Genomic DNA, 26,325 nt, shown 5'->3' on the forward strand with positions numbered 1-26,325 from the left:
ATTGTGTGTGTGTTATATACATCATTGGGGAAATAAACCAGCATGATATTATATTTATAATTAGGCATTTTTTTCTTATTCAAATATTCATAAACAAGAACATAAAACTATATCCATGCAACACACATCTTCTTATACAACAATGTAGTGATATTGTTAACATACAGGTACAAAGTCCGTATCCCCATAAACCTATCAACTGTTTATACAAATGAACGTGCAAAACATGCATGCATACACACGTAAGTAGGTACATACAAACTACGTACGTACATACACACGTATATACAGACATACATACATGAACTATTGTTACCCAATGTACATTGATAAAATAAATAAATATCTAATTAATTTTATTCACATGTATCGTAGCCAACAAATATACTGCCACTCCATATCAAAAACATTATTTAAAAATAAGTATGCATGAACCTATGTTTAGCTCCTCTAAACAGCCACACTACCTAAGCTGAAGTACAGATCAGAGGAATAAATATCATTAATCATCTTTAGTTATCTTTCATTTTGCCATTGTGTTACAAGACAGATTTTGATGCGAACTGGTTTTGCTGTTCCACAAAAAGTCTTACATGAGACTATTTTGTATAAAACGTTCCTTGAGGTTAACGTCAGGTTTTATAAATAAATGATTAATTTGGGAGATCAGAAGGGCCTTCACAATAGCTATTCTTCTTACCGAATATAGAATTCGTTTGTCATCTTCAGCTTTATCTTTAAAAAAACACCAAGATATTTATACAACATGTATATATAAATAATATCCATATATTGCATTAAAGAGATCTTCTCTGGCTATTAAACTCTATAGGGCTAACAATATGTCAATCAACAACAGAGTTATCAACATTGTGTTGTAGATATCTTATACATCGTACAATATGCAAATGAGTCAAGTTGAAGAGATAGCAACAGGAACTTAGAACGTGTGCTATGTTTGTCAACGCTTCACGCGTATTGACTTTCCTGATAACATCGGCCCCGGTCTAGTTTAACAACTCATGTCTACTTTAATGTGGATAGGTAAATTCGTACGTGGTGAATTACACGCTATTACACTGCATATTATAAGAATGTTGGAGATTTCGTGATGATGGCAGACGACAACTCTAAGCCTCGAACTAAGTCTGAATTCAACCAATATGGCTGCCTCTTGGTTGGGTGTTCTTTTATTCTCAGATTGATCAGTAATGGGATATCCCAGTCTGTCGGTTTGATCATACGAGAACTGATAGAGGAATTTCACGTGGGAAAAAGCGAGGCTAATGGAATAGGATCCGTCAATACAGGCCTGATGTTACTGTCAGGTAAGTTAAATTCATCAGATCTGATTTTTTGTAACTATTATAAATTATCCTTAACTCATTCACCCCTGAAATTTCATTACGAACTATTCCAACCTTTGAACTGAAAGAGCTCAAATGTGTCTTCAGGGGTGAATGAGTTAACTATGAAAAATTGTGCAGGACGGGAAAATAATTTTAGTTGTACATGATATAAGATTGATAACGTTAACAGGTCTATGTGTGCAATATCGCGATAAGATAACAAAAGCATCATAAGGTAGAAATCTGAGTCTCCTATTTTTCGCGAATAGTTATTTTCGTGAGTATGCTTTCTACAATGATAGAAAAAATGCGAAAGTAAGTAATAGCATATAAATTACTTGTTCAAATATTTTTGAGAAAAAAATTGATTCACGAATTAGCATGCAAATTTATATAATTTATTTATTGTAAAGAGCTTTATAGGTATATAATCACCATTTTGGTGTAATTAACATATGATTTGGAGCACTTTAACGCTGGAGTTTCCATTAATTTGATCTTTTAAGTATCACAGATGAGTCCTAAACACAATTCCCATATGGTACAGTAAAATGTTTACTTTGTTAGCCTTTTGCATCTGCAAGATATTTTCAAATAGATTCTAGCTTTCTTCGTAATTCCAGTGATTATTTTCCAATATATCAATATAATAATATAATTATCTATTTGTGTGATTGCATTGCAGAACATATGTCGTTTTACGTCATTTTCACTGTACGTTATGGTTATCTATTTTACGAACATACATGTGAAAACTAGCTTTAACAGAGTTATGAATTAACATGTGGTTTGGTTGATTCCATTTATCATAACTGTGACTGTCACCCTTGACATCCCACTTCAAATGAAACAGTGAATAGCTTGTACCCAAACACGTTCGACTTAGACTTTTCGATTGCTATTCCATCAAACACACGCAACGCGGTTATAATCAGAGGGCGTTACTTGTTTAGATTGTAAATGTACGTATTGAACTGTGTTTATCTTTAATTTCAAACAAAGACTGACTTAGCCAATATAAATATTTTCATTAAGTGCGTTAAGGTGTATCAAGACACTACTTTGAATATGTATTTTAAGCGTAATCATTCTGTATCATAGTCAAAAAACTGTAACTGTATGTATTGGAAACTTTTATTTGCAAGCATGGTTAAAGCTTTGAAAAGAAAACCACACCTTGCGTGGTTTTTTTTTATAAAATGAAATATATAAAAATGAAATTTACAAAAAAAAAAACAAAAAAAATCTGATTGTAAAAATAAAATGATATTTGAACCTTAGACCCTCTAGACCTCAGATAATATTACTGCTAATTTACAAGTTGAGCGAGCTGGTCAACAGAAGCACCCTTGCCCAGTCACGACACAGTTTGTACGCATAAGAATATGTAGTATCCGATCCGCGTGGTAAATAACGGATGGGTGTCAAAAAGAGACCATTTGTGATTTTGGTCCCCCATTTAACCCCCTCATATCTCGGGATGGTCTCCAAGCTGACCTTAATGTCATGTCATATGATGACGACATAACCCTAAGGTATGAATATACCCAAAAAACAATATATCGGTGTAAGACATCAGATGGCCCAAACTGGTACCCATACTGTTTTGATATAGAAAGATTACGCATCACTAAAATATCTTAAAGTAGAAAAGAAGGGCTAGGCATGGGTTTTGTTACTTATCCTGAAAGGCTTTTCGATGAATTCAGCCTGATATGAATCGAAACATGTCGGCCAAGAGAATGATAGATTTTTGTCTCCGTAGATATTCCATCAGTCTCTGAAAAATCTTGCCACCGAACTCAATGNAAATCGTTCCCGACCATTTATCTGTTCTGTATCGGCGTTCGCTTCTCTGGAATGAAAAATCTCATAATAAAAGACGTCCCTTCAGTTCAGTATGAGGTATGGAAAAGTACTAATTGGAAAATATCATTTTTTTGGTGGAAAAAAAACGCTTTTGAGGAACGATTATGTTTTAATGTCTGGAAATATGAACAGATTATTATGTTTTCCACATAATTATCATGAACGTCAAGTGTGGTTGGGTCTTCGGGTTTAGAAATACAAACGTGTGTTTGGTTTCATGTTGGATGTCGTCAAACTGCTGTTTACATTAAAACTGACGGACCTGGTAGATTTAACCAACTCTGAAACAATTCAGCATACTCCCGTTTTGCCCACTGTCTGACGTAGTCTTCCAGGGAATATATTGGTATTTCGAATTTTCATATCATGTGTAAGCAGAAGTCTCACGAGACTTTGGATTATTTAATTTAAACTCTCGTATTTTTACAGTATGTATACAATTCAGATCAACATTCAGTTCTGCTAAACCACAGTTGTGTGAAGAAGCAAAATGAAAAAGAGCACACAGAAGGAGTTATTCTAAAAGCACCTTAATTAAGCTGTTATCCGTCAGTGGAGTGAAAATTAAGGACGTGCGTAGTGCACAAAAATAATAATTGGGAATTTACTTTTGTTGTGCGTTTTGGGAACTCCTGAAATGGCCGTCAGAACACTTATCAATTATTACGTTTCCTTCGTAGAAGCTAAAATTCTATTATTTATATAAATGTGGTCTTTTTCCGATATTCCTTTGGCAGATTTGGTGGAGCACAAGCTCCAAATTCGAAACAATATTGGAAATTTGCTTTCGTTGGGCGTTTCGGAGACTCTTGTGATCGCCGCCTGTGCAGTTACCAATTGTTATGTTTCCTTCGCAAAGTCTATTATTTACACAAATGTGGTCTTTTTCCTAGGTCCTTTGGCAGGTTTGGTAGAGCACAAGCTGGGAATTCGAGTTACCGTGGTGTTGGGATCCTTGATATCGTCTGTTGGACTGGCCTGTAGTATGTTTGTCCCGTCTTTCCACGTCTTGTATGTCACTTATGGAGCTATAACCGGTACGGTTTCCAACCTCGTGAGGAGGTAATGTATGTCACGAAAATGTAGAGAATTAAGTCTTTCTTAGACCTCAAGGTTCGCCGTAACCTTGATAGCCAATGTTATATAGTTTGAGTAGTGGCATTGTTCATAAAATATACACTTGACTTATAATCAATTTGAAATTTACCATTTTTTCTCATTATTGAAATTAACATAATTAAGGGGATTTATTTGACTTTTGAGAAAGACTTGGACGAATCCTGGAAAGATCTTGAGTTGAAGTACGATCATACAGCGTTTTATATAAAGGCTTATTTTATGTTTACCACAATGTATTTCAAATTATATTGATGTGGATAATAGAGGCAGCTATGCCTGCGGTCACTAATATCCTATTAAGTCTTGTTAAATGAATTTTATGTTGCATTCTTTCATGTTTTATTGCATGAATAGTGTGTAAGTGTGTTTAATTAAGCTAGGATACGTGCTGAAGTTGTAATCAATAACATAACATATATTAATTACTTACGTTTAACGTTTGATTTGCATTTCTGGGAAACAGGTTTCGGGTTTTCTTTGTTGTCCCTGTCGGCGATGGTTCCAATCAATATGTACTTCAATGAGCGACGGACACTGGCGAACGCTTTTTCCAACATTGGTGGTGGGGTCGGAACCAGCGTCTTCCCCTTCCTTATAGCCTGGCTGATGGAGGAGTATGGCTGGAGGGGGCTCTATCTTATTTTGGCCGGAATCTCGCTCCAGGGGGTCGCTGTCGGACTAATCCTAAAGGATAACTATCGAGATCCAAAAAGTAAGAGCATATTAATATTTATACAGAGCATATTTAATTCCTCAATTTTTATCGCATGTTTACGCCGATAGAAGATTTTAAAGTTTTGTTTTTAACTCTTCCATTACGATATTGCGTGCAAATATAGGTGATATTATATATATTGAAATCACAACAATACATCAAAATTTGAATTATGAATATAAATTTTAAAAAAACAAAAAACAATGAAACAAAGGAAAAATAGGGCAATTTTCAAAATTCGTTTTGATTACAGTATACTTTTTATGAACTATTGGTTACCCTACGAGTCATCGGCAAAATATCTCACGTTTGTTTAACTGAAAATATTTTCTTTATCAAAAATTAGTTAGGGTTTGTAAAATAACAGTCGAAAATGTCTGTCGATCTTAGCTGGGGTACTTACTGGTTAAATAAATATTGCATTTAATAACCAACATTTGTATAAAACATGTACGCTATTAACACAGTCTGCCTTGAATTGTGCAAATCAAACAGTCATATTTACTAAATTTGACAACCCAATTTATTGATATCAAACTTATTATCGAAACACTCGATTTACAAAATTCTTTTAAACGTCTCCGTACACATATTCAGCAAAGGAGAAATTACACCTGGATTCATCCTCGAAATTCCAAGGGCTATACTCTGTTAAGTTCTCTTCACAGAAAATAAGTGAGTGTTACCACTGGGATTTGGAGGCTGTGCTAAAGTATGACAAGGGGTAACCTATGGTATTTCTGGTATCATTACTGGTTTGGAATCAAGTATCCTCGATACTCCAGGGGGTACGCTATATCGCTCTCTGCACCCCTGGAATATGTCATAGAAAAAAAAATGAAGGCTCTGTGTGCGCCATACTCCTTGTTGATGGAACAAAAAGACTAATTCGATCCTTTGGTGTACATCAAAAGAATCTGGCAATCGCGTAACAGTAAAAAAGGATAACTTTGAAGTCGGGTGTAGCTTCTTTGTAATCATCAAAGGACAGGTACCAGCCTAGCGATTGGTCAGTATTTTGTACCTGGGACCAATCAAAAAGCTGTCTTTGTGCCTTCAATTTTGCCATGACATAATCCAGGAGTACAGAGAGCGAAAGTGAGCGTAACCCATGGAGTATCAAAGAAGGGAATCAAGTTGCAACCCTTAATACAAAAGTCTGCCTTTATTGTGAGAGAAACAAATATAACATTAATGGGTGTTGGTACGATATCCAGGATGATTTTTAAAACTCTATCTAACAGAGTATATATTGATGAATTATTGTTTAACAATCAGGAAAGAGTCTTTACATAGGGTCGTCTGGTAAAATATTTCATTTCCTTTCAAATGTTTTTTTTTATTATTTCGTAAAAACTTAAGGTGTAGGTCAAAACTTTTTTTATTAACTTCCTAGCTACTTTTATCTTTACATAGGGTCGTTAGGTTAAATATATTATTCCTTTTAATTTTTTTTTTTAATATTTCCAAGAAACCTAAAGAGTAAGTCACAATTTCGTAATCAACTTACTAACTACTTTTCATATCTTCTTTGCCTCCTCAGAAAATGCACTTCTGCTTCAAAAGACAGACCATAAAAAGGAGGAACAGGAGAAAAGTACACTACAGAAAATTAAGGATTTGTACACAAACAAGTATTTCGTCCTGTACGGAATAATGTCCTTCAGTGTCGATATGGTCATCCTCGTTCCCTTCTTTATGATTCCTGTTATATCGGCCGCCATTGGACTGTCGCCAAGGCAACAAGCAATGATCATAACGGTAGCAGGAATAGCTAGTAAGTTTTAATATAGTTACTGATGACGTCCAAGAAATCGTTTGCAGTTCCTGTTGATGCATATGGAATTTAGGAATTAATTCTCGCAATGTTTAGTTTACATTGAATACTAGTTACAAAATATATTGTTTTTTGTAGTCAAAACATGCAAAAACAACTTGGGGCGTTAATGGTCATTTTCGGCGTCATCAGGATTTAGAATTAGTTGTTATGAAAATATACCATTTAATTCATACGAAAACTGGTATATGAGATATGGCATAACGAAGCTATTTGGCTAGTTTGGCTAATTCTACACAGCAAAGAAACTGTATTGCTATCGTGTGGCATCGACGCATGCGCGATTAAAAAAACGTTCACCAGGAAACAAAGCTCCAATTAACCAATATGATGATTATTAAAGAAATATGTAAATAAATTCAAGTTGAAATAAGTATTTTTCAGGCCGAGAATAAACCCAAAACGACACAAGTCCTTTGTAACGTTATAAAAAGGTTTCCCATTTAGCTGAAAAAGTGTGTATACATATTTCAGAACAGTTGAGACACGGCATTCCATTTGTCTGACCATATGGTGCAGTAGATGTGTATTTTGTCCAGCCAAACAAAATAATCACTGGCTAAGATCGTTTCTTAGATAGATTCCTTTTTATCTGACGAGAGACATCATGGCCGGTGCCACACGTGATGCTAGAAGCGCTTCACCTTCCGGGGAGCCTGGTCTCGCCTCTGGGTTGTGTAGAGGTTCATTATGGCTTTCTTTACGTTTGGTGTTTTTCATAATACTGGTACCTTTTCGAAACGTCTTTGATTTCGGATTTCGATTTTTTGACGATGAGGTAGACTGTTTTCTTTATTACTTCATCGAGCTAACAATCGCCAGTAGCCAAAATTCCTACCATATTCCAAACCTTCGCAAAGTCTAATCCGCCATGTTTTCTCAATTCCCCTAGAATCTGACATTGCAAATGTAGCAGACAAGATCTCCTCGCCAGGATGACATGCTGTTGTAAAGAGGTTTTTGCTCTTTTTATAGGCATCTTCCTGCGTCCGACAATCGGACTGGTTGTTGATCGAATGAAGGCGCATACAGTCACTGTGATGGGCGTCGCCGCAATAATTCTCGGCGTGTCAACGCTGGGACTGGTTTACCTCCAAACCTACGCTGCCTACTTAGTATATGGCTGTATACTAGGGATGACTCATGGTAAGGACTGTCGACATAATGTATGGTTTTATACAGGGTATGACTCACATCTGCCGCCATATACTTGGGACGACTCATGTTAAGGACTTCCAAATTACAGTGTCAACATAATGTTTGGCTTTATGCGGGTGATTCACATACTGGGGAAGACTCACAGTAATATATTATATATGATTATATACTGAGTATGACTCCCTCTGTCGACATAAAGCATGGCTATATACTGGGGACGACTCCCGCTAAGGACTTCAAAACTACAGTGTCGACATTATATATGGTTTTATATTGGGTATGTCTCACACCTGTCGACATAAAGCATGGCTATATACTGGGGACGACTCCCGCTAAGGACTTCAAAACTACAGTGTCGACATTATATATGGTTTTATATTGGGTATGTCTCACACCTGTCGACATAAAGCATGGCTATATACTGGGGACGACTCCCGCTAAGGACTTCAAAACTACAGTGTCGACATTATATATGGTTTTATATTGGGTATGTCTCACACCTGTCGACATAAAGCATGGCTATATACTGGGGACGACTCCCGCTAAGGACTTCAAAACTACAGTGTCGACATTATATATGGTTTTATATTGGGTATGTCTCACACCTGTCGACATAAAGCATGGCTATATACTGGGGACGACTCCCGCTAAGGACTTCAAAACTACAGTGTCGACATTATATATGGTTTTATATTGGGTATGTCTCACACCTGTCGACATAAAGCATGGCTATATACTGGGGACGACTCCCGCTAAGGACTTCAAAACTACAGTGTCGACATTATATCTGGTTTTATATTGGGTATGACTCACACCTGTCGACATAAAGCATGGCTATATACTGGGGACGACTAACGATAAGGAATTCAAAACTACAGTGTCGACATTATATATGGTTTTATATTGTGTATGTCTCACACCTGTCGACATTATATATGGTTTTATATGGGTATGACTCACACCTGTCGACATTATATATGGGTTTATATTGGGTATGACTCACACCTGTCGACATAAAGCATGGCTATATGCTGGGGACGACTCACGATAAGGACTTCAAAACTACAGTGTCGACATTATATATGGTTTATATTGGGTATGTCTCACACCTGTCGACATTATATATGGTTTTATATTGTGTATGTCTCACACCTGTCGACATTATATATGGTTTTATATGGGTATGACTCACACCTGTCGACATTATATATGATTATATATTGGGTATGACTCACACCTGTCGACATTATACATGTTTTTATATTGGGTATAACTCACACCCGTCGACATTATATATGGTTTTATATTGGGTATGTCGACATAAAGCATGGCTATATACTGGGGACGACTCCCGATAAGGACTCCAAAACTACAGTGTCGACATTATATATGGTTTTAGATTGGGTATGTCTCACACCTGTCGACATTATATATGGTTTTATATGGGTATGACTCACACCTGTCGACATTATATATGATTATATATTGGGTATGACTCACACCTGTCGACATTAAATATGGTTTTATATTGGGTATGACTCACACCTGTTGACATTATATATGGTTTTATATTGGGTATGACTCACACCTTTCGACATTATATATGGTTTTATATTGGGTATGACTCCCTCTGTCGACATTATATCTGGTTTTATATTGGGTATGACTCACACCTGTCGACATTATATATGATTATATATTGGGTATGACTCACACCTGTCGACATTATATATGGGTTTATATTGGGTATGACTCACACCTGTCGACATTATACATGTTTTTATATTGGGTATAACTCACACCCGTCGACATTATATATGGTTTTATATTGGGTATGTCTCACACCTGTCGACATAAAGCATAGCTATATACTGGGGACGACTCCCGCTAAGGACTTCAAAACTACGGTGTCGACATTATATATGGTTTTATATTGGGTATAACTCACACCTGTCGACATTATATATGGTTTTATATGGGTATGACTCACACCTGTCGACATTATATATGGGTTTATATTGGGTATGACTCACACCTGTCGACATTATATATGATTATATATTGGGTATGACTCACACCTGTCGACATTATACATGTTTTTATATTGGGTATAACTCACACCCGTCGACATTATATATGGTTTTATATTGGGTATGACTCACACCTTTCGACATTATATATGGTTTTATATTGGGTATGACTCACACCTTTCGACATTATATATGGTTTTATATTGGGTATGACTCACACCTATCGACATTATATCTGGTTTTATATTGGGTATGACTCACACCTGTCGACATAAAGCATAGCTGTGGATGACTCTCGGTAAGGACTTTTACATTACGCCGTCGCCAGTGATGACAGGACTTTAACACTGAACTGTATTTTTGGACTGACTCCGTTAAGCCCTTTGCCCTAAGCTGTCGACTTAACATGTGCCTGTATACTGCGGACGACTATGGTTAAGGACTTTTACAGACCTATGTCGACACATTATATGGCTGAATAAGGCCAGACAAAACAAATTGTATGTGTTTCCTGTAACATGTTTGAAAAAATAATGGTAGGTAGGTAGGTAACAGGATTTATTTTAACAAATAAAGTTATGTAGTTAATATAGGAGTGATCTTGACTAGAACACAGTGCTTCTTTGGACATTGCCTTAAAAAGTTTAAGGCAGGCACAAAAAATTAGGGAAGGTAGGGTTACCGGAAACACCAAATATCTTTTTTTGGTTGGCCCAAGGATTGTACATAGATATGGTTATTTACTTCGACAAACTCCTTTCCACCGGGTTAGTTATAGCAGACTGCTAAATATGATTTAGAACTTGATCTTAGAACTGTAAATAGTTGTCTATAAAAAAGGATAAATTGCGTTTGTGTACTTTCAGGAGCTTACCTTCTACTAAAACCCATAGTACTGGTCGACATCGTCGGAAAGGATTCCTATGCTTTAGGATTAGGATTTTACAGGCTTTTTGCTGGCACTGCAGTCATCACTGGGCCTCCATTAGCAGGTATATACTGTATGTTACCGGTGTTAAGCCCAGGGGACCTGTACATGAAATCGCGTCACGGTAATCAACGCCAAGTAGTCATTTCCACTAGATTTAGACATTCTTGACAGCTTTTTGCTTGTCAAGCACAGATTCAAACTGTCAAAAAATAAGGGAAATCAAGTTGTGAAAATGACATAGATAAGTCTAGTGGATTTTGGGCTTCATATCCGCCCTAATGATGATTACACCATATACATATTTCATCCAGTCTAGAGCGGAATAAATTTCATTTCTTGTCATGGTAATTACGCCAAGTTAATTATTTTGAGAACTTCTTTACTTTTTCTGAGGTTTTTTTTTTATTAATCAAAGATTTCATTCGTTCTCATTTTGATTACTTGTTTATGAGTTATTGTCCAATTCGATTTAAAAATGCGAATTATGAATTATCATGTAATAAGATTTATGGGAGGAAACAATCTTGAATAATGCACTTACTAATCAATATGTTGTCAATAAGTGATCTTGAGAATCCATATCTTACCACAGAAAAACCACAGGGGAATCCATTGCAGTTTTTCGTATACACAGTAACCGCCCCTTTAGTTTTGTTTGGGATGTAACTATACCTTCGTTGGTTAGTGAGATGGTATATTAATCTGGGTCCAAGGTTTGAATCAAGATCTGCCACTTTTTTACGCTCAGAACACTGTTGTTGAAAAAAAAATATACTTAGATTATTTCATCTTCATCATTATTCTTGAAAATATTGTATTTATAAAATCAATAAAAGTGTATTTGTTCTACTTTATACAGGGTGGATAATGGATATACGAGGACATTTCGACTGGCTGTGTTACTATGCCTTAGCTGTGTTTACATTTGGCGGTTGCGGCCTAATTATATTCAACTTCTTCCTGAAAAGACGACACACTGAACGATATGAAAAAGAATACATTGTAGTTTCTCAAGTGGATATAACAGCCAAGCCGACAAGTGTGTCACTCACGACAGAAGGAACAGCAAAAACATCACTTGAAACTGAAAAACCATCAAACACAGCATTATGATTAGCACTTGCATACGTAATGATGAACTGTAAACTATTTATTTTAGCGCATTATCGGATTTTTTTTTATAGATAAGCGCATTGATGAATTTGTGCATCCCGAAAATATGCGCTAGAGAACAATACATAGGAACTTAAAGAGGCGCATTAATAACTTTGTGCAATAACCGAAGCGCGGAAATCGCTAAAATAAGACTACCGCTGAAATATGTACGTTTGAAGTATATTAATCGTGGATCGTAGTCACTTTTCACGACTTCGCTTAATGTTTCCATTACAGTTATTATTCATGTGCGACCATCAGGCATTAATTTAGCGGTTGTTTACACAACGTTGTTGGTTGTTTTCATATTGTTTATTGTTGCAACGTTTTTGCTGTCAGGACAGCGAATTAAATTTTCAAGAAAATGTTGTTGTTGTTTATTCATTTGGTTTTTCTATTATGTTTATGATCTGTTGGATAGACAGATGAACTTAGTTCTACTTGCTTTGTGTATATATGATACTGTACTTTATTCCCCGAAGCATCTCTACAGGTTCACATTGAGTCAAGTGTAAAATATGTCATGAATTGTAGAACGGCCCTAATTCATTACACTTTGGAAAGATACGTAAGATCACATACACTTATTACAAAAAAAAACAAAAAAAAAACTAAATAATATTTTTTTCTAATAGTCTACATTCATAGAAAAATAGTTCTTTGATTCCGAATGAAATGCAGTCTGGGGAGAATTGTTGACATCACAAGCAAAGGTAAAGCATATCTGTAAATCAGAATGGCGCAAACTGTTGTAGTACAGGTTACATTGATTTTTTTTTGTGGCAACAATTTGATACATATCCGATGCTGTTTTAACGTTCGTTAATATCTAGTATATCATGGACAATAAAGGCGTCAATAATATATTACAATATCCGAACAATGACAGTGCAAGCTCTGTGCGACCAAACGTAGGGCCATGCAAATAAATAAAATTGTCATCCTCGAAAAATCCCCTCACAAACAAAAAAGCACATTGTCAAACGTTCTCGCTGTAACATTGCAATGTATGAACCACTCGACTGCTACTGTATAAAGAAACTCTGGACCTTGAGTGGTCAACAACAGTCGATAGGTGAAAATTCCTCAGCAAAAAACTGCAAATACACATCAAAGTACTTATTTTGATAGTAACACCCCTGCTACCCCAACCTACTTTGTGTACATGTAGAATTTAATTCTGTTTCAAAAAGCTTTATCCGAATATCATGATTTCTGCGACAATGCTGCTATAAATGTAGGCTGATGAAGATCATAGGCATATTTTACAGCAGTCATTATGACCACATTGGGTAATACACCATTTCTGTGTATGGTATGAAGGTCTTTGTTCCTGATCATGCTCATTATTGTGCCTCGTCGTTTCGTTGTCATTACTCCGGTACTCTCATTGAGGACGTGAAATTACCGAAAGCGACTTGCACGGTCTGTGTCGTCGATGAAGAGGTCGGCGAACCTTCCTGAGCACCTAGTCTTTCTTTTTGAACCAAGGGTCTCCATGTAAAAATGTATCATTTGTTACATTTTTGCTCTCAAACTTCAGATTATTTTGGTTGTTTTTGTTCAGCATTTTTTTTTATCCTTAATCATCTATTTTTCTTTTAGAAAGAATGGTCGTTGGGTTTGCCATATTTTGAACATCTAAGATCACATCCGACATGGTGTGCAGACAATGGCACTACTCAAGGTTTATCAACCGTTATACCACGATAACCGAAGTTTGTATGGCGTCTGCAATTCCCATGTATCAGAATATCGCACAGCAGTGCATCATATGCCCGTGATATATTAGTGAATTGATTTTTTTAAGGGAAAAAACACGTTTACTGTTGTTCACTCTCCACACAACATCTCATTTAAAGAAATTCGGTCGGAAACCGTAGATAGTTGCGGTCATAAAATCATTCCTTTCTTGGTCCGAGTGCCAATGAAATGATGTATGTAGTTGTATTTTAGTCGACTGTGATCATCAAATATACAGAGCCTGTTTGGATTCCGTACACAAGGTTTTTGTTTTGTAACACTTGCTTTATTAGATTTGACAAGGCCTGTTCCACTGCACAAACACATATTGTCATCCATGCCAGAAAAGATTGTAGCCAGGTCTCGTAGGCAACAGGATTTAATTTCAAACATCCTTCATCTTTCGACATACAATCCGTCTATGGGCCGAAAGCAGCATTACAGTTTTACAAGTCCTCAACATTGTTAAATATCATATATTGGTAAAACAATTTATATACTTAGTTTGCTTATGTGTGAAGTATGATCTACATTTAGTTTTGAATTAGATCAACCCTCAGATTAAAAAAATGTATATATGCAATTCGAAAATTAACACTGCATTACAGTTTTATGATATGTTCATTGGCCTGATTCCCATCATACTCCCATCATAAACACCAAGTCTCAAAATATTTTGTTGAAAACCGTAGAACTAGTTTCAGTCACATGAAAACCATGGGACAAACAGGGAATAGCTTGAAACCATAACCTGACCTGTATTTTCAAGCATATAAACAGTGTTGAATGTTGTTTTTCATAATGTGAAAATTGTTCTGTACACACCAAAGCATGAAAAATAACAGAACTAAACTTCAGTCCCGACTATATTTGATAAACAACACAGAAGCAATACAAATTCAATATTTCATTCAGTTTTTTTTATTATTATGAGCACAATAGGAAATGTACGTTACTTAATGGCTCCAGTTTAAAAAAAAAAGGCAAAATCCTCTGAACATACTGGATGATAAAGATATATATATTTATATATTTACAATACAAAATCTTCAGAAACTCTACAATAATCTATTCACCAGGACAAAAAAAATCTGGAATTTCTTCGACTAATGTTCAATGAATTTGTACACATGCACATCTACTACGAATTACCATAATAATAATAATAATAATAATATTATACTCAACACAGGTAAGTTCAAAGGATACAATGATCATAATATTAATAATGAAAAACAAATCTGTTTTTTGTGAGCACACATTTAAATAAAACAAATTAAGGTGATACACAAAACTAAACCTTGACGTGACCCTTTGATACCTTAACTAGAATTCCGTTTTTTTTTTTAAATATTTCATCGATCTAAGTTGGGTGAAGCTGATGGACCCCGTCCAAATATGTATATATATATCAAGCTTTTAAACAAACAATGCTCTAAATGTGGTATTTACATCTGAATAAAACATGATTTGGAAAAATATTAAATGTGAAAAGAAGGAAAATACTCAATAACATGGACCTCCTTAAACGTGGTCCTTCATATTGAACGATTATGGTTAGGGTCCATCAAGTTCACCTAGAACTTTATAATGCGTCACCTTCTGGTGAGCTTTCCTGTTATCGCTTCGTAAGGCACCATCTTTGATTAATGTTTGCTACTCAAATCCTTTTAAGGAATCTACAGAGTGGAATTTATGTAACGAAATTCCTGTTTATATCGTATCCGTTCTTTTAAACTTTATAAAATGAGTAATCTTGCAGACAAGCCCCAATATATATATTTGTATATAGTCATACATAGCTACTTTAACACATACATACAACCCCTTAGGAGAGAAGCTTTAGATGATTGCCTTGTACAATACACTGGGCTCAAGATGATCTAGACGGACACAGGTAAATCTACAAAGCCGACACAAACACACACGTCTCAAAAGCCATGTACAACCGCAGAACAGCATTTCATAAATTGGGATTCTAGTATCAATGTTTAAAATATACCAACACTAGAAAGATACACAAGATTCAAAAATTTCTCGCTACAAACAAACACAAGATTTGGTAACCATCATGAATCGTTAACACCAGCAGTGGTGGCCTCATATTCCATTGTGACAGCAGTCTGCCTGTTTTAGCTGGACTCCCAGCAACCCAGGATCCTACCAGTCTGCAGGTTTTAACCTGACTCCCTATAATCCCAGGGATCCTGTCTCCAGGGACCCTCTAGTAGGTCCAGTTACTGTTTGCGTATGCCTTGGCACCACCTGCCTTTGCCTGGGTGCTGTTCTGTTGGCTATGTACATGAGAGCCTCGTGATGACCCGGTCGTGGAATCCTGTGGAAAAATAGAAGAAAGATTTTACAATATAGACAGAGAATCTAATTATAGATGCAAGTTCTTAAGAAAAATGTAAAGTGATCAGCATGATTGGCGACATATTCAAGTTGATTTACTGAGAGAATCTGTAATTGAATAACAATGCCTTATCATGATCATTATACATTGATTATTGTGGAAATGGTGATTCTGTAGATATGGTCAAATATTAGAACTTAAAAATATGCTAAATGTGCTGATCTCAGAAATATGTTTGGTGAAATCAATGTTCATCATACGAACGAGACTGTTCATTTCATCATTGTATCAGCAAATTCAACTTCTCATTTATTTACAGGCCAGCAGTAGGAGCAGACAAGAACCTGGCATCTCCTTAGAAAGGAGCAACCAACCAAATGCCTTGTCCTAAACTTTCTGTATCAAAAATAAACAAAAGGCCATTACCCTATGTATATTCTAGTCCTTTTCCCTAGGGCAAACCATAAAATTTGAGCTTGGTACTGTATAATTTATTTTTTAAGGCAACATCTGGACAAGAAATGTAACTAGATAAACGGACAGACAAATATGCATCCTGCATGACTGTAACATCCCCACAAAATGTTCAGGGTGAATAAAGGTTGATGCGGATGCCAGAAAAAGTTGCATAAGCTAACAAATGAAGTGATAAACAGCTACTACTATGTATGTGTTGTCTGTAACTTGACTACCACCAAGCTACAGAGCCAGGCGGTAAGAGATGTACTGATTGATGTTGCATCACCTGATATGACCAGCAATTTACTGTAGTCACAGTACGGATGCTTGTCTTGTCAACGTCCTACAAGTAGTTCCATACTGTACCAGTGTAAAGTTCTCAACACAACAAAACCTTGAGATTTATGTAAAGCACCTTGTTAACACTGACCTTGCCCTTTGACCCGATTACTAATGCCATTACATGCATTCTTGTCAAATGAAACATCCTAACGAAAGTCCTTATTTTTAGTTATTTACCTCTTAATTTTTTGAGGAAACCAGCACCTCATCTCTTAATTTTAATTTTTTTAAATGCTTATTGGTCTGACAAGTCATTTAATTCAGTAAGCTTTATTTAATTCGCCCCATTCCTAGTGAATTTCTGCTACATCCCTCAAGAACTTGTTTTTAAAATATTCCAACTAACCTGCTGCATATTGGGATGGAGCATCTGGTTATGTGGGGGCATCATCGGCACGTTCATAAAGGGGGCAGCACCGTAGGGAGTCGTGGGAGCCCCTAGAGGTCCGGCCTGCGTACCTGTCGCCATTGGCAGATTAAATGGGGGTGGTGTTCCTGCATGGAATCCCTGTTTGTCAAATGCCTGAAACGATACAAGAAGAATATGAAACCACCATCACCACCTCTTATTCAATCTAAACAGTTTTGGAAACTTTTTTTATCTAGCAATTGCTGCCTTTGAAAAAATTAGCAACTCAAAAGTTCAGGAACAGTTTTCTTTCATCAGTACACAAGTGTATAGAACTTTTAAAATGATTGTGCACGCTAAGCTCACTGATGTAGTTGTAAAATTAGAGAGGGTCAAAGAGACATGTGTATCACCCTCAACTGATAGAGAAGTCACATGTTGTATTCAGAAATTAAATTCTGCCACTGCTCTGCAAGTCACAGAATGGCCAAAAGTAAGTTCTGCAATTTCTCTTAAAGTTTTAAGTTGAAATCATAATCATCATTTCAATTAATAATGCAATCATAGATTTACTGATAATTTTACTACATCATGGTCACAATGCTGTCACATTTGTACATATCGGAACTTCTTACTCTGCAAGCAATAAGCGGAATGTTTAAAAGCGTTAGGGATTTTCACATATAGTATCAAAATTTCAATTTTATAACACAACATTTTAATATCTTGCGGTTATCCTGCCAAATGAAGCCAGGTGAAAGCTTGAAATATCACTCATCTATGCAAGTGCGTATTTGTGCAATGCCGTTTCTCTGCGATAGTCATGTTTCACCAAGAGAACCTTCACATTTTCTATCAAGCAGATTTGCTGGTGCATGACAAAAATTCCTACCTGGTATTGGCGACCCAGGTCTTTACATAAATATTTCTGTTTAAGGACGCAAAAAAGTCATACTTGAGATGATTGTTACATTTATGTTCCCCCTCCCCCACACACAATGTTAAAACCCAATATAGATATATAGCACCTGTATCCAGGATCTCGATGTTGAAATCTACAAGTCCGGCTTAAAATCAAACTGTACAGCACCTAAGGATTGACTGTTGATGTTGAAGTTACAAATGGAAAATCTTCTGAACTGTGACGTAACATTATAAGTATTTCTAATGCATTCCATCACTGTCCCTACCAGGTGTAAACCAATCAATTTAGCAAGTTTTCAGTGTTAAACTCAGAAATTAAAACTTTAAGTAATCAGGGTGGTCATCCAAATTCGACTGTCATGTTTTCTTCATCATTGTTTCAACACTTGGTTTACATTCTCTAAACAAATACAAATACAAGCAATTTCTATTTCAAACATGATCTTCTTTTCATCAGTAACTATGGTTTGTCTAGTTTTACATCAAATACTCTGTCATTATCGTACAAGTAAAATACACCTAAGAATGAAGTTCTACTTAACCTACCCAAAAAATAGACCAAATCAAGGTCAGAAGAGGAGAAAAATATTTCAAATGTGGCCTTAAAGTAACATGGTTCAAAGTTAACAGGCTAAATACAAGTGGAGTTAACCTTTTACTGGTCGATATATCCCCCATTTACAACTGTCTGCAGGTAGCTATTTCCTTATCTAAAAACAAGCAACATTTTGAAACAAATTTGCTCTGTAACTTAGAAATCTACATGTACATCAATATTTAAAGGGTGAAAAATTATTTGAGTTAAACAAAAGATAACATTGTATAATCTGCAGGGAAAATCTTGCAATTTGAGAGCAGCGGACCATTTCAGCAATTTTTAGTCAATATCAAAATTAAGAGGTGCCATTCTATGTAAAATTAAAGAAAATTGGAATAGGAGGGGTTAATTTCAGGTATGAGGGGGTCAATGGCCCTAGGGCCCCCTCATGGATTATCCCTGAATGTGTGCTTTGAAAAGGGGGATGCTAATTACCTAGTAACCTTACAGTACCCATTCTTCATTTACTTTCACAACTTAATTCAATTAAGTATTTATGATATTCCATCATCATGTAAAACTACATTTCCTTCCATCCCTAGTCATCCGACACAGATATCACATAACCCTACTAATCTTTCCTAGTCACATAGTACCCTTTCAATGTTTGGTCACTTTGGCATTCCATACTGACCTCAGAAAAAATTGAGAAATCAAAATCAATCATACGAACGAGACAATTTGTTTCATCATCGTGTCAGCTACTGCCAAGAGCATCTTATCCATACATCAACTCAAATCTTAAGGCCATTATGTTTAATAGAGTTTTTTAACTATGAAGAATAATAATGTAAAAATACTAGTATATATATCCAGCACATTAACTCAGAGTCTGCAATCAATAACGAAATTCAATCATGTTAACGAGATTCAATGTTTACTTCATCATAGATTTAGCAGCTGCATCCAAAACAACAGATAATCACAGCTGTCATTCAAAATACAATCAAGTTTTTCTTCATCACCTTCGCCACAGTTTTACAACTTCACAGATATACACAAAATCTCACCAGAATGGATTATCTTCAAGTTGAAAAACAAGAATTCCACGGGAGTGGATGCGTCGCCTGCTCAGTGCTTTTAGTAAGAAAAGTGTTTTGGCTTGAGTTATCGGGTAAACAGATATGCCAAAACGCAGAAAGTTGAAACTCGACTGAAAAACCTGTAATATATATTGAACATGATTGCTTCTAGCATTACCGTACACAATTTGAAAGGAATTGATTAAAAAATACAAAAAGTTCTTGCATCTTCTACACAATGCCCTTATTTGTCAATAAAAGGGGCATAACTCCACCAAAAATGCTTCTGAAATGCGAACTTGTACAGCTACATTGATATGCAATATGTGTACCAACTTTGGGTTCAATCAACCCGAGGGAACTTAAGTTATCACAACCGCCACCGCCAACAAAGTAATACCTAGATGTCGCCGACACAAAAAGTAACATAAATGACCCTAAATCCTCAATATTCACAACTTCAAATATTAAGACACCAATGTGTTGAACTGGGGTTTTTCAGCATGGATTCAACACCTAGTTTAAATACAGATATATGATTTCTCACTGTTATGGATAATTTTAACAATATTTAACAATTAACAGTTTTAAGCTGACCCTGAACAATAAACTTTCTTCTTCATTCACATCAGTAACTGTTTATTAGACACAAATGTGTTGAACTCAGAAATTAAAACATACGTAATCACAGACATCATATAAAATTTGACTGTCATGTTTTTGTTCATCATAGATTCAACACAACATTTTACATTCACTATACATGACTTGTATTTTAGATTTTAGACCGATTATAACCAGAAATATTGAAGAATTAGGGCTTTGGTCATGTCTCAAGTACAGGTAAATTGTACTTGTGCATACTTCCTAATGAAAACAACATACCCAACACTTCAGTTTCAGCTGACACTGAACAGTAAACGTTCCCCTTCATTCACAACATTAACTGTTTAAATGGATACCAACTCTTCAAAATGAAATTAAAAAAAACACAAAAAAAAACCACTTTTCACAATTTCAACTATTAATCAGACACTTAGGTGCAGAACTCAGAAATTAAAACTTAAGCCATCACAGATTCAACACATACATTCATTGCTTTAAAACATTTCTTAGCCACCATTTCCTTTACCCTGGACAGGTGTATCCACACTTTTCATGGTGCGAGATACCCTAGGGTTGCAATGAGGGATTCCCCAGTTATAATAATTATGACATCACATCAACATTACATTAACTCTGCACAAGCAACACAGCATACCAGTGTATAATAGATAAAAGTTGTGAAATCAAATTAATTCATATTTACGAGAAATGTATTTCATCACTGTATCAGCACTACACGTCGCAAAACCTGGTGTTGTTTCAAACATGACAATACAAGGGGAAACAACTCTGTTCATTTCACTCAATTCATTGGATGTAATACTGAATCTCCAGACATCTCACAATCCTTTTAGCTAGGTATTCATAAATCCACAGCGAGACTACTGACTTCTTGTACAAGTGCCCTCTTCATCCTCAACTATTTACTTGACATTAAATGTTGAACATGAATCTATTGTAAAATCACTTTCAAATAATAGACATCAATGTATTGGACAGAAATTAAAACAGGCAATCATAGCTGTCATCCAAAATTTACGGTCAGCTTTTTTCTTCATTACAGATTCACACCTGGCCTCTACCTCGATTCAAAAGATTTGTGTCCGATTCAATTATTCCTTGAGCAGAATTGGTTTTAATTTGGGTTTCAATAGGCTGCAATCTATCCTAAAATACGATGAACCAATGTTATCTCTGTAATGAAAATAACATTGGAAACTGAAGCAATATAAAATCACAAAAAATGTAGCTCCACTGAACTCTAATTATTTTCATCACAGATTCAGCACCTACTGTACATCCAAACACATAATTAATTTGGCTTCAAATTTATGACAATAAGAACCATTATGCTAACAATGGAAATTTTTCATACCATTATAATTTACCATCATACAACTATCCCTGTTTCTGGTACTTGCAAGTTGAATTCGTAAAATAGAACGCATGTAATCACAACTGTCATCCAAAAATTACTGTCATGTTTTTTTCATCACAAATTCAACAACTTTTAATTCCAAAGCGCTGCATTTCTTTTCACATTCATTAAAACCAATATTACACCAAACAGACTTGAATGATCGAATCAACCCCAAACACAGCACGATCATATCAAAAGAGTGAACATGCATTTACTCCTTGACAAAGGAACAAATGGGCACTCTCTAAAAATGAGAATGTTCTATTGTCAAGGATCAAATATCTGTGCTGACCTCAGAAAAAATTATATAATCAAATTCAATCATACGAACGAGACGTGTATATCATCACTGTATCAGCACACCACGTCCCATATTCTCAATTATACTTAAACGTGACAAATCAGTGTTTAAACTCAAATCTGGTGTTGCACTAATATCATTGACTGGAAATCATACAAACATTCCATAATTCAAACACGACAATACAAGGGAAACAACTACCCAGAACTGTAAACATGATCTAAGACTACCACATCTAATCACCAAGTTCATTTGCCAGTAATATAATGACATAATGAAGCACGGTCTAAACAGTGGATCCGATTTACAAATTTAATATCTGTACCCTGTCTTTTATTGTCATTAGTACCCTTTCCATTCACAACACCAATTTCTAATAACACACCAATGTGTTGAAGTCAGAAATTGAAACATAAGTAATCACAGCTTTCATTCAAAATTTGACTGTCATGGTTTCACACCAACTTAATATATATGATAGATGAATGCAGTTACAGTTGACACTGAAAAGTACAATTCTCTCTTCATTCACAACATCAACTGTTTACAAGACACCAATGTGTTGAACTCAGAAATTAAAACATAAGTAATCACAGATATCATATAAAATTTGACTGTCATGTTTTTGTTGATCATAGATTCAACACAACATTTTACATTCACTATACATGACTTGTACTTTAGGCCAATTATAACGTGAAATATTAAAGAATTAGGGCTTTGGTCATGTCTCAAGTACGAGTAAATCCTATTTGCACATAAACCATAATGGAGAATCTTTATAATGAAAACAACATACCCAACAACTTAAGTTTCTCTTCATTGAAAAACCCAACAACTTAAGTTTCTCTTCATTGAAAATATATCAACCTTTAATTTGACACCAATGTGTTGAAGTCAGAAATTAAAACAGAGGTAATCACAGATATCATTCAAAATTTGACTGTCATGTTTTTTTTCATCACAGATTCAACACCTAGTTTATATATGAACAAATAATTCCCATTTGAGATGTTTTCCCATATTTTCTACCAGAACTATCAGATTTTTGTTTTTATATTTGGAGTCAACCGAACAAAGGTGGTCTTTCCTATGAAAACAATAAAATTCCAACAGTCAGAAATGAAAATGACAAAACCTTGGAAAAGTTGGCTGAACTCAGAAATTTTGTCATATCACATTCAATCATGTTAACGAGATTCAATGTTTTCTTTATCACAGGATTCAGCACCTTTACCCAAAATGAAATAATTCGACAAAAAGAAGCATGACCATAACAATGAGAATTTTCCCATATCTTTAATTCTTCACACAACTATCTCAGTCTCCGATGACCCTGAAGTGCCCTTTAAATACAATGAACCTGTCAAACACCAATGTTTTGACTTTTTGACTTTTTAACTCGGAAACAAACATCCAAAATTTACTGTTGAGTTTTCTTGATTCCAGATTCAATAGCTTTCATTTCCAAAACATTGCTTAATTTCCATATTCNATAACCATAACAGTGGGAAATTTTCCCATATCTTTAATTCATCACACAACTATCTCAGTCTCCGATGACCCTGAACACAACTATCTCAGTCTCCGATGACCCTGAAGTGCCCTGTAGATCCAATGAACCAGTCAAACACCAATGTTTTGACTGTTTAACTCGGAAACAATCATCCAAAATCTACTGTTGAGTTTTTTTCATTCCAGATTCAATACCTTTCATTTCCAAAACACCACTTTATTTCCATATTAATTAAAACTTCTATAACACAGAACAATCTCTAACCAACCCCAAACACCACCACAATCATATCAAAGAGCAAAATAGTGAAAATGCAGTAATTCCTTTCAAAAGAACAAATGGGCATTCTCCCAAAACAAGAATGTTCTATTGTCGAGGATCAAATATCTGTGCTGACCTCAGAAAAAGTTATATAATCAAATTTAATCATACGAACGAGACATGTATTTCATCACTGTATCAGCACAACACGTCTCAGATTCTCAATTATACTTAAACGTGACAAATCAGTGTTGTCTCTTATACCTAATGTTGTTCTTAATGTTATTGACTGGAAATCATACACATTCCATAATTTCAAACATGACAATACAAGGGAAACAACTACCCAGACCTGTAAACATTACCTAAAGACAGCAATATCTAATCACCAGGTTAATACGCTAGCAATATAATGACACAATGAAGCAGGGTCTAAACAGTGGATCCATTTAACATATTTAATATCCGTACCCTGTCTTTTTATAGTTTTAATTTCCCACTTGGTCCACAACAACAACTTTAAACTTTTACAGAAATCACAGCTATCATTCAACATTTGACTGTCATGGTTTTACACCAACTTAATAGATATGATAGATGAACGTAGTTACAGTTGACACTGAAAAGTACAATTATCTCTTCATTCACAACATCAACTGTTTACAAGACACCAATGTGTTGAACTCAGAAATTAAAACATAAGTAATCACAGATATCATATAAAATTTGACTGTCATGTTTTTGTTCATCATAGATTCAACACAACATTTTACATTAACTATACATGACTTGTATTTTAGACTGATTATAACCAGAAATACAAATAATTAGGGCTTTGGTCATGTCTCAAGTACGAGTAAATCCTATTTGCCCATAAACCATAATGGAGAATCTTTATAATGAAAACAACATACCCAACAACTTAAGTTTCACCCAACAACTTAAGTTTCTCTTCATTGAAAATATATCAACCTTTAATTTGACACCAATGTGTTGAAGTCAGAAATTAAAACATAAGTAATCACTGATATCATTCAAAATTTGACTGTCATGCTTGTTTTCATCACAGATTCAACACCTAGTTTATATATGAACAAATAATTCCCATTTGAGACGTTTTCCCATATTTTGTACCAGAACTATCAGATTTTTTTTAATATTTGGAGTCAACCGAACATAGGTGGCCTTTCCTATGAAAACAATAAAATTCCAACAGTCAGAAATGAAAATGACAAAACCTTGGAAAAGTTGTCTGAACTCAGAAATTTTGTCATATCACATTCAATCATGTTAACGAGATTCAATGTTTTCTTCATCACAGGATTCAGCACCTTTATCCAAAATGAAATAATTTGACAAAAAGAAGCATAACCATAACAGTGGGAAATTTTCCCATATCTTTAATTCATCACACAACTATCTCAGTCTCCGATGACCCTGAACACAACTATCTCAGTCTCCGATGACCCTGAAGTGCCCTGTAGATCCAATGAACCAGTCAAACACCAATGTTTTGACTGTTTAACTCGGAAACAATCATCCAAAATCTACTGTTGAGTTTTTTTCATTCCAGATTCAATACCTTTCATTTCCAAAACACCACTTTATTTCCATATTAATTAAAACTTCTATAACACAGAACAATCTCTAACCAACCCCAAACACCACCACAATCATATCAAAGAGCAAAATAGTGAAAATGCAGTAATTCCTTTCAAAAGAACAAATGGGCATTCTCCCAAAACAAGAATGTTCTATTGTCGAGGATCAAATATCTGTGCTGACCTCAGAAAAAGTTATATAATCAAATTTAATCATACGAACGAGACATGTATTTCATCACTGTATCAGCACAACACGTCTCAGATTCTCAATTATACTTAAACGTGACAAATCAGTGTTGTCTCTTATACCTAATGTTGTTCTTAATGTTATTGACTGGAAATCATACACATTCCATAATTTCAAACACGACAATACAAGGGAAACAACTACCCAGAACTGTAAACATTACCTAGAGACAACAATATCTAATCACCAAGTTAGTATGCCAGCAATATAATGACACAATGAATCAGGGTCTAAACAGTGGATCCATTTAACATATTTAATATCCGTACCCTGTCTTTTATAGTTTTAAGTACCCACTTGGTCCACAACAACAACTTTCAACTTTTAATGACACACCTATGTGCAGAACTCAGAAATTAAAACATAAGTAATCACAGGTATCATTCAAAATTTGACTGTCATGTTTTAACACCA

General features: G+C 35.2%; 2 protein-coding genes across 10 annotated transcripts in view; one reads left to right on the forward strand and one right to left on the reverse strand.

The window, feature by feature from the left end:
• Positions 1–941: 941 nt before the first annotated feature.
• On the forward strand, positions 942–12,521 carry LOC110460195 (monocarboxylate transporter 14-like). Its single transcript, XM_021512979.1, has 7 exons — positions 942–1,328; positions 4,112–4,255; positions 4,801–5,049; positions 6,596–6,829; positions 7,865–8,035; positions 10,944–11,069; positions 11,868–12,521. Exons 1-7 carry the CDS (start codon positions 1,112–1,114, stop codon positions 12,119–12,121), a joined length of 1,395 nt encoding a protein of 464 aa, XP_021368654.1. The 5' UTR covers positions 942–1,111; the 3' UTR covers positions 12,122–12,521.
• Positions 12,522–14,800: 2,279 nt separating this feature from the next.
• LOC110460191 (ubiquitin-associated protein 2-like) overlaps positions 14,801–26,325 on the reverse strand; it is a 45,966-nt gene continuing 34,441 nt past the window's right edge. For all 9 annotated transcript variants that reach the window (XM_021512969.1, XM_021512968.1, XM_021512973.1 and 6 more), the window contains 2 exons: positions 17,410–17,586; positions 14,801–16,241 (listed from right to left, as the gene is read on the reverse strand). In XM_021512969.1, the coding sequence (XP_021368644.1) occupies positions 16,131–16,241; positions 17,410–17,586 (288 nt within the window). In that variant the 3' untranslated portion in view covers positions 14,801–16,130. The remainder of the gene's footprint in view (positions 16,242–17,409; positions 17,587–26,325) is intronic.

This window comes from Mizuhopecten yessoensis, unplaced genomic scaffold (assembly GCF_002113885.1).
Source record: "Mizuhopecten yessoensis strain PY_sf001 unplaced genomic scaffold, ASM211388v2 scaffold10331, whole genome shotgun sequence".
In the NCBI taxonomy this organism is placed as follows: Eukaryota; Metazoa; Mollusca; class Bivalvia; order Pectinida; family Pectinidae; genus Mizuhopecten; species Mizuhopecten yessoensis.

Excerpts from the sequence above, each read along its gene's own strand:
- LOC110460195 (XM_021512979.1), top strand. The coding sequence starts at position 1,112 with ATGATGGCAGACGACAACTCTAAGCCTCGAACTAAGTCTGAATTCAAC. Across the intron at positions 6,830-7,864 it reads AACGGTAGCAGGAATAGCTA|GCATCTTCCTGCGTCCGACA; the intron begins GTAAGTTTTAAT and ends CTCTTTTTATAG. Across the intron at positions 8,036-10,943 it reads TATACTAGGGATGACTCATG|GAGCTTACCTTCTACTAAAA; the intron begins GTAAGGACTGTC and ends GTGTACTTTCAG.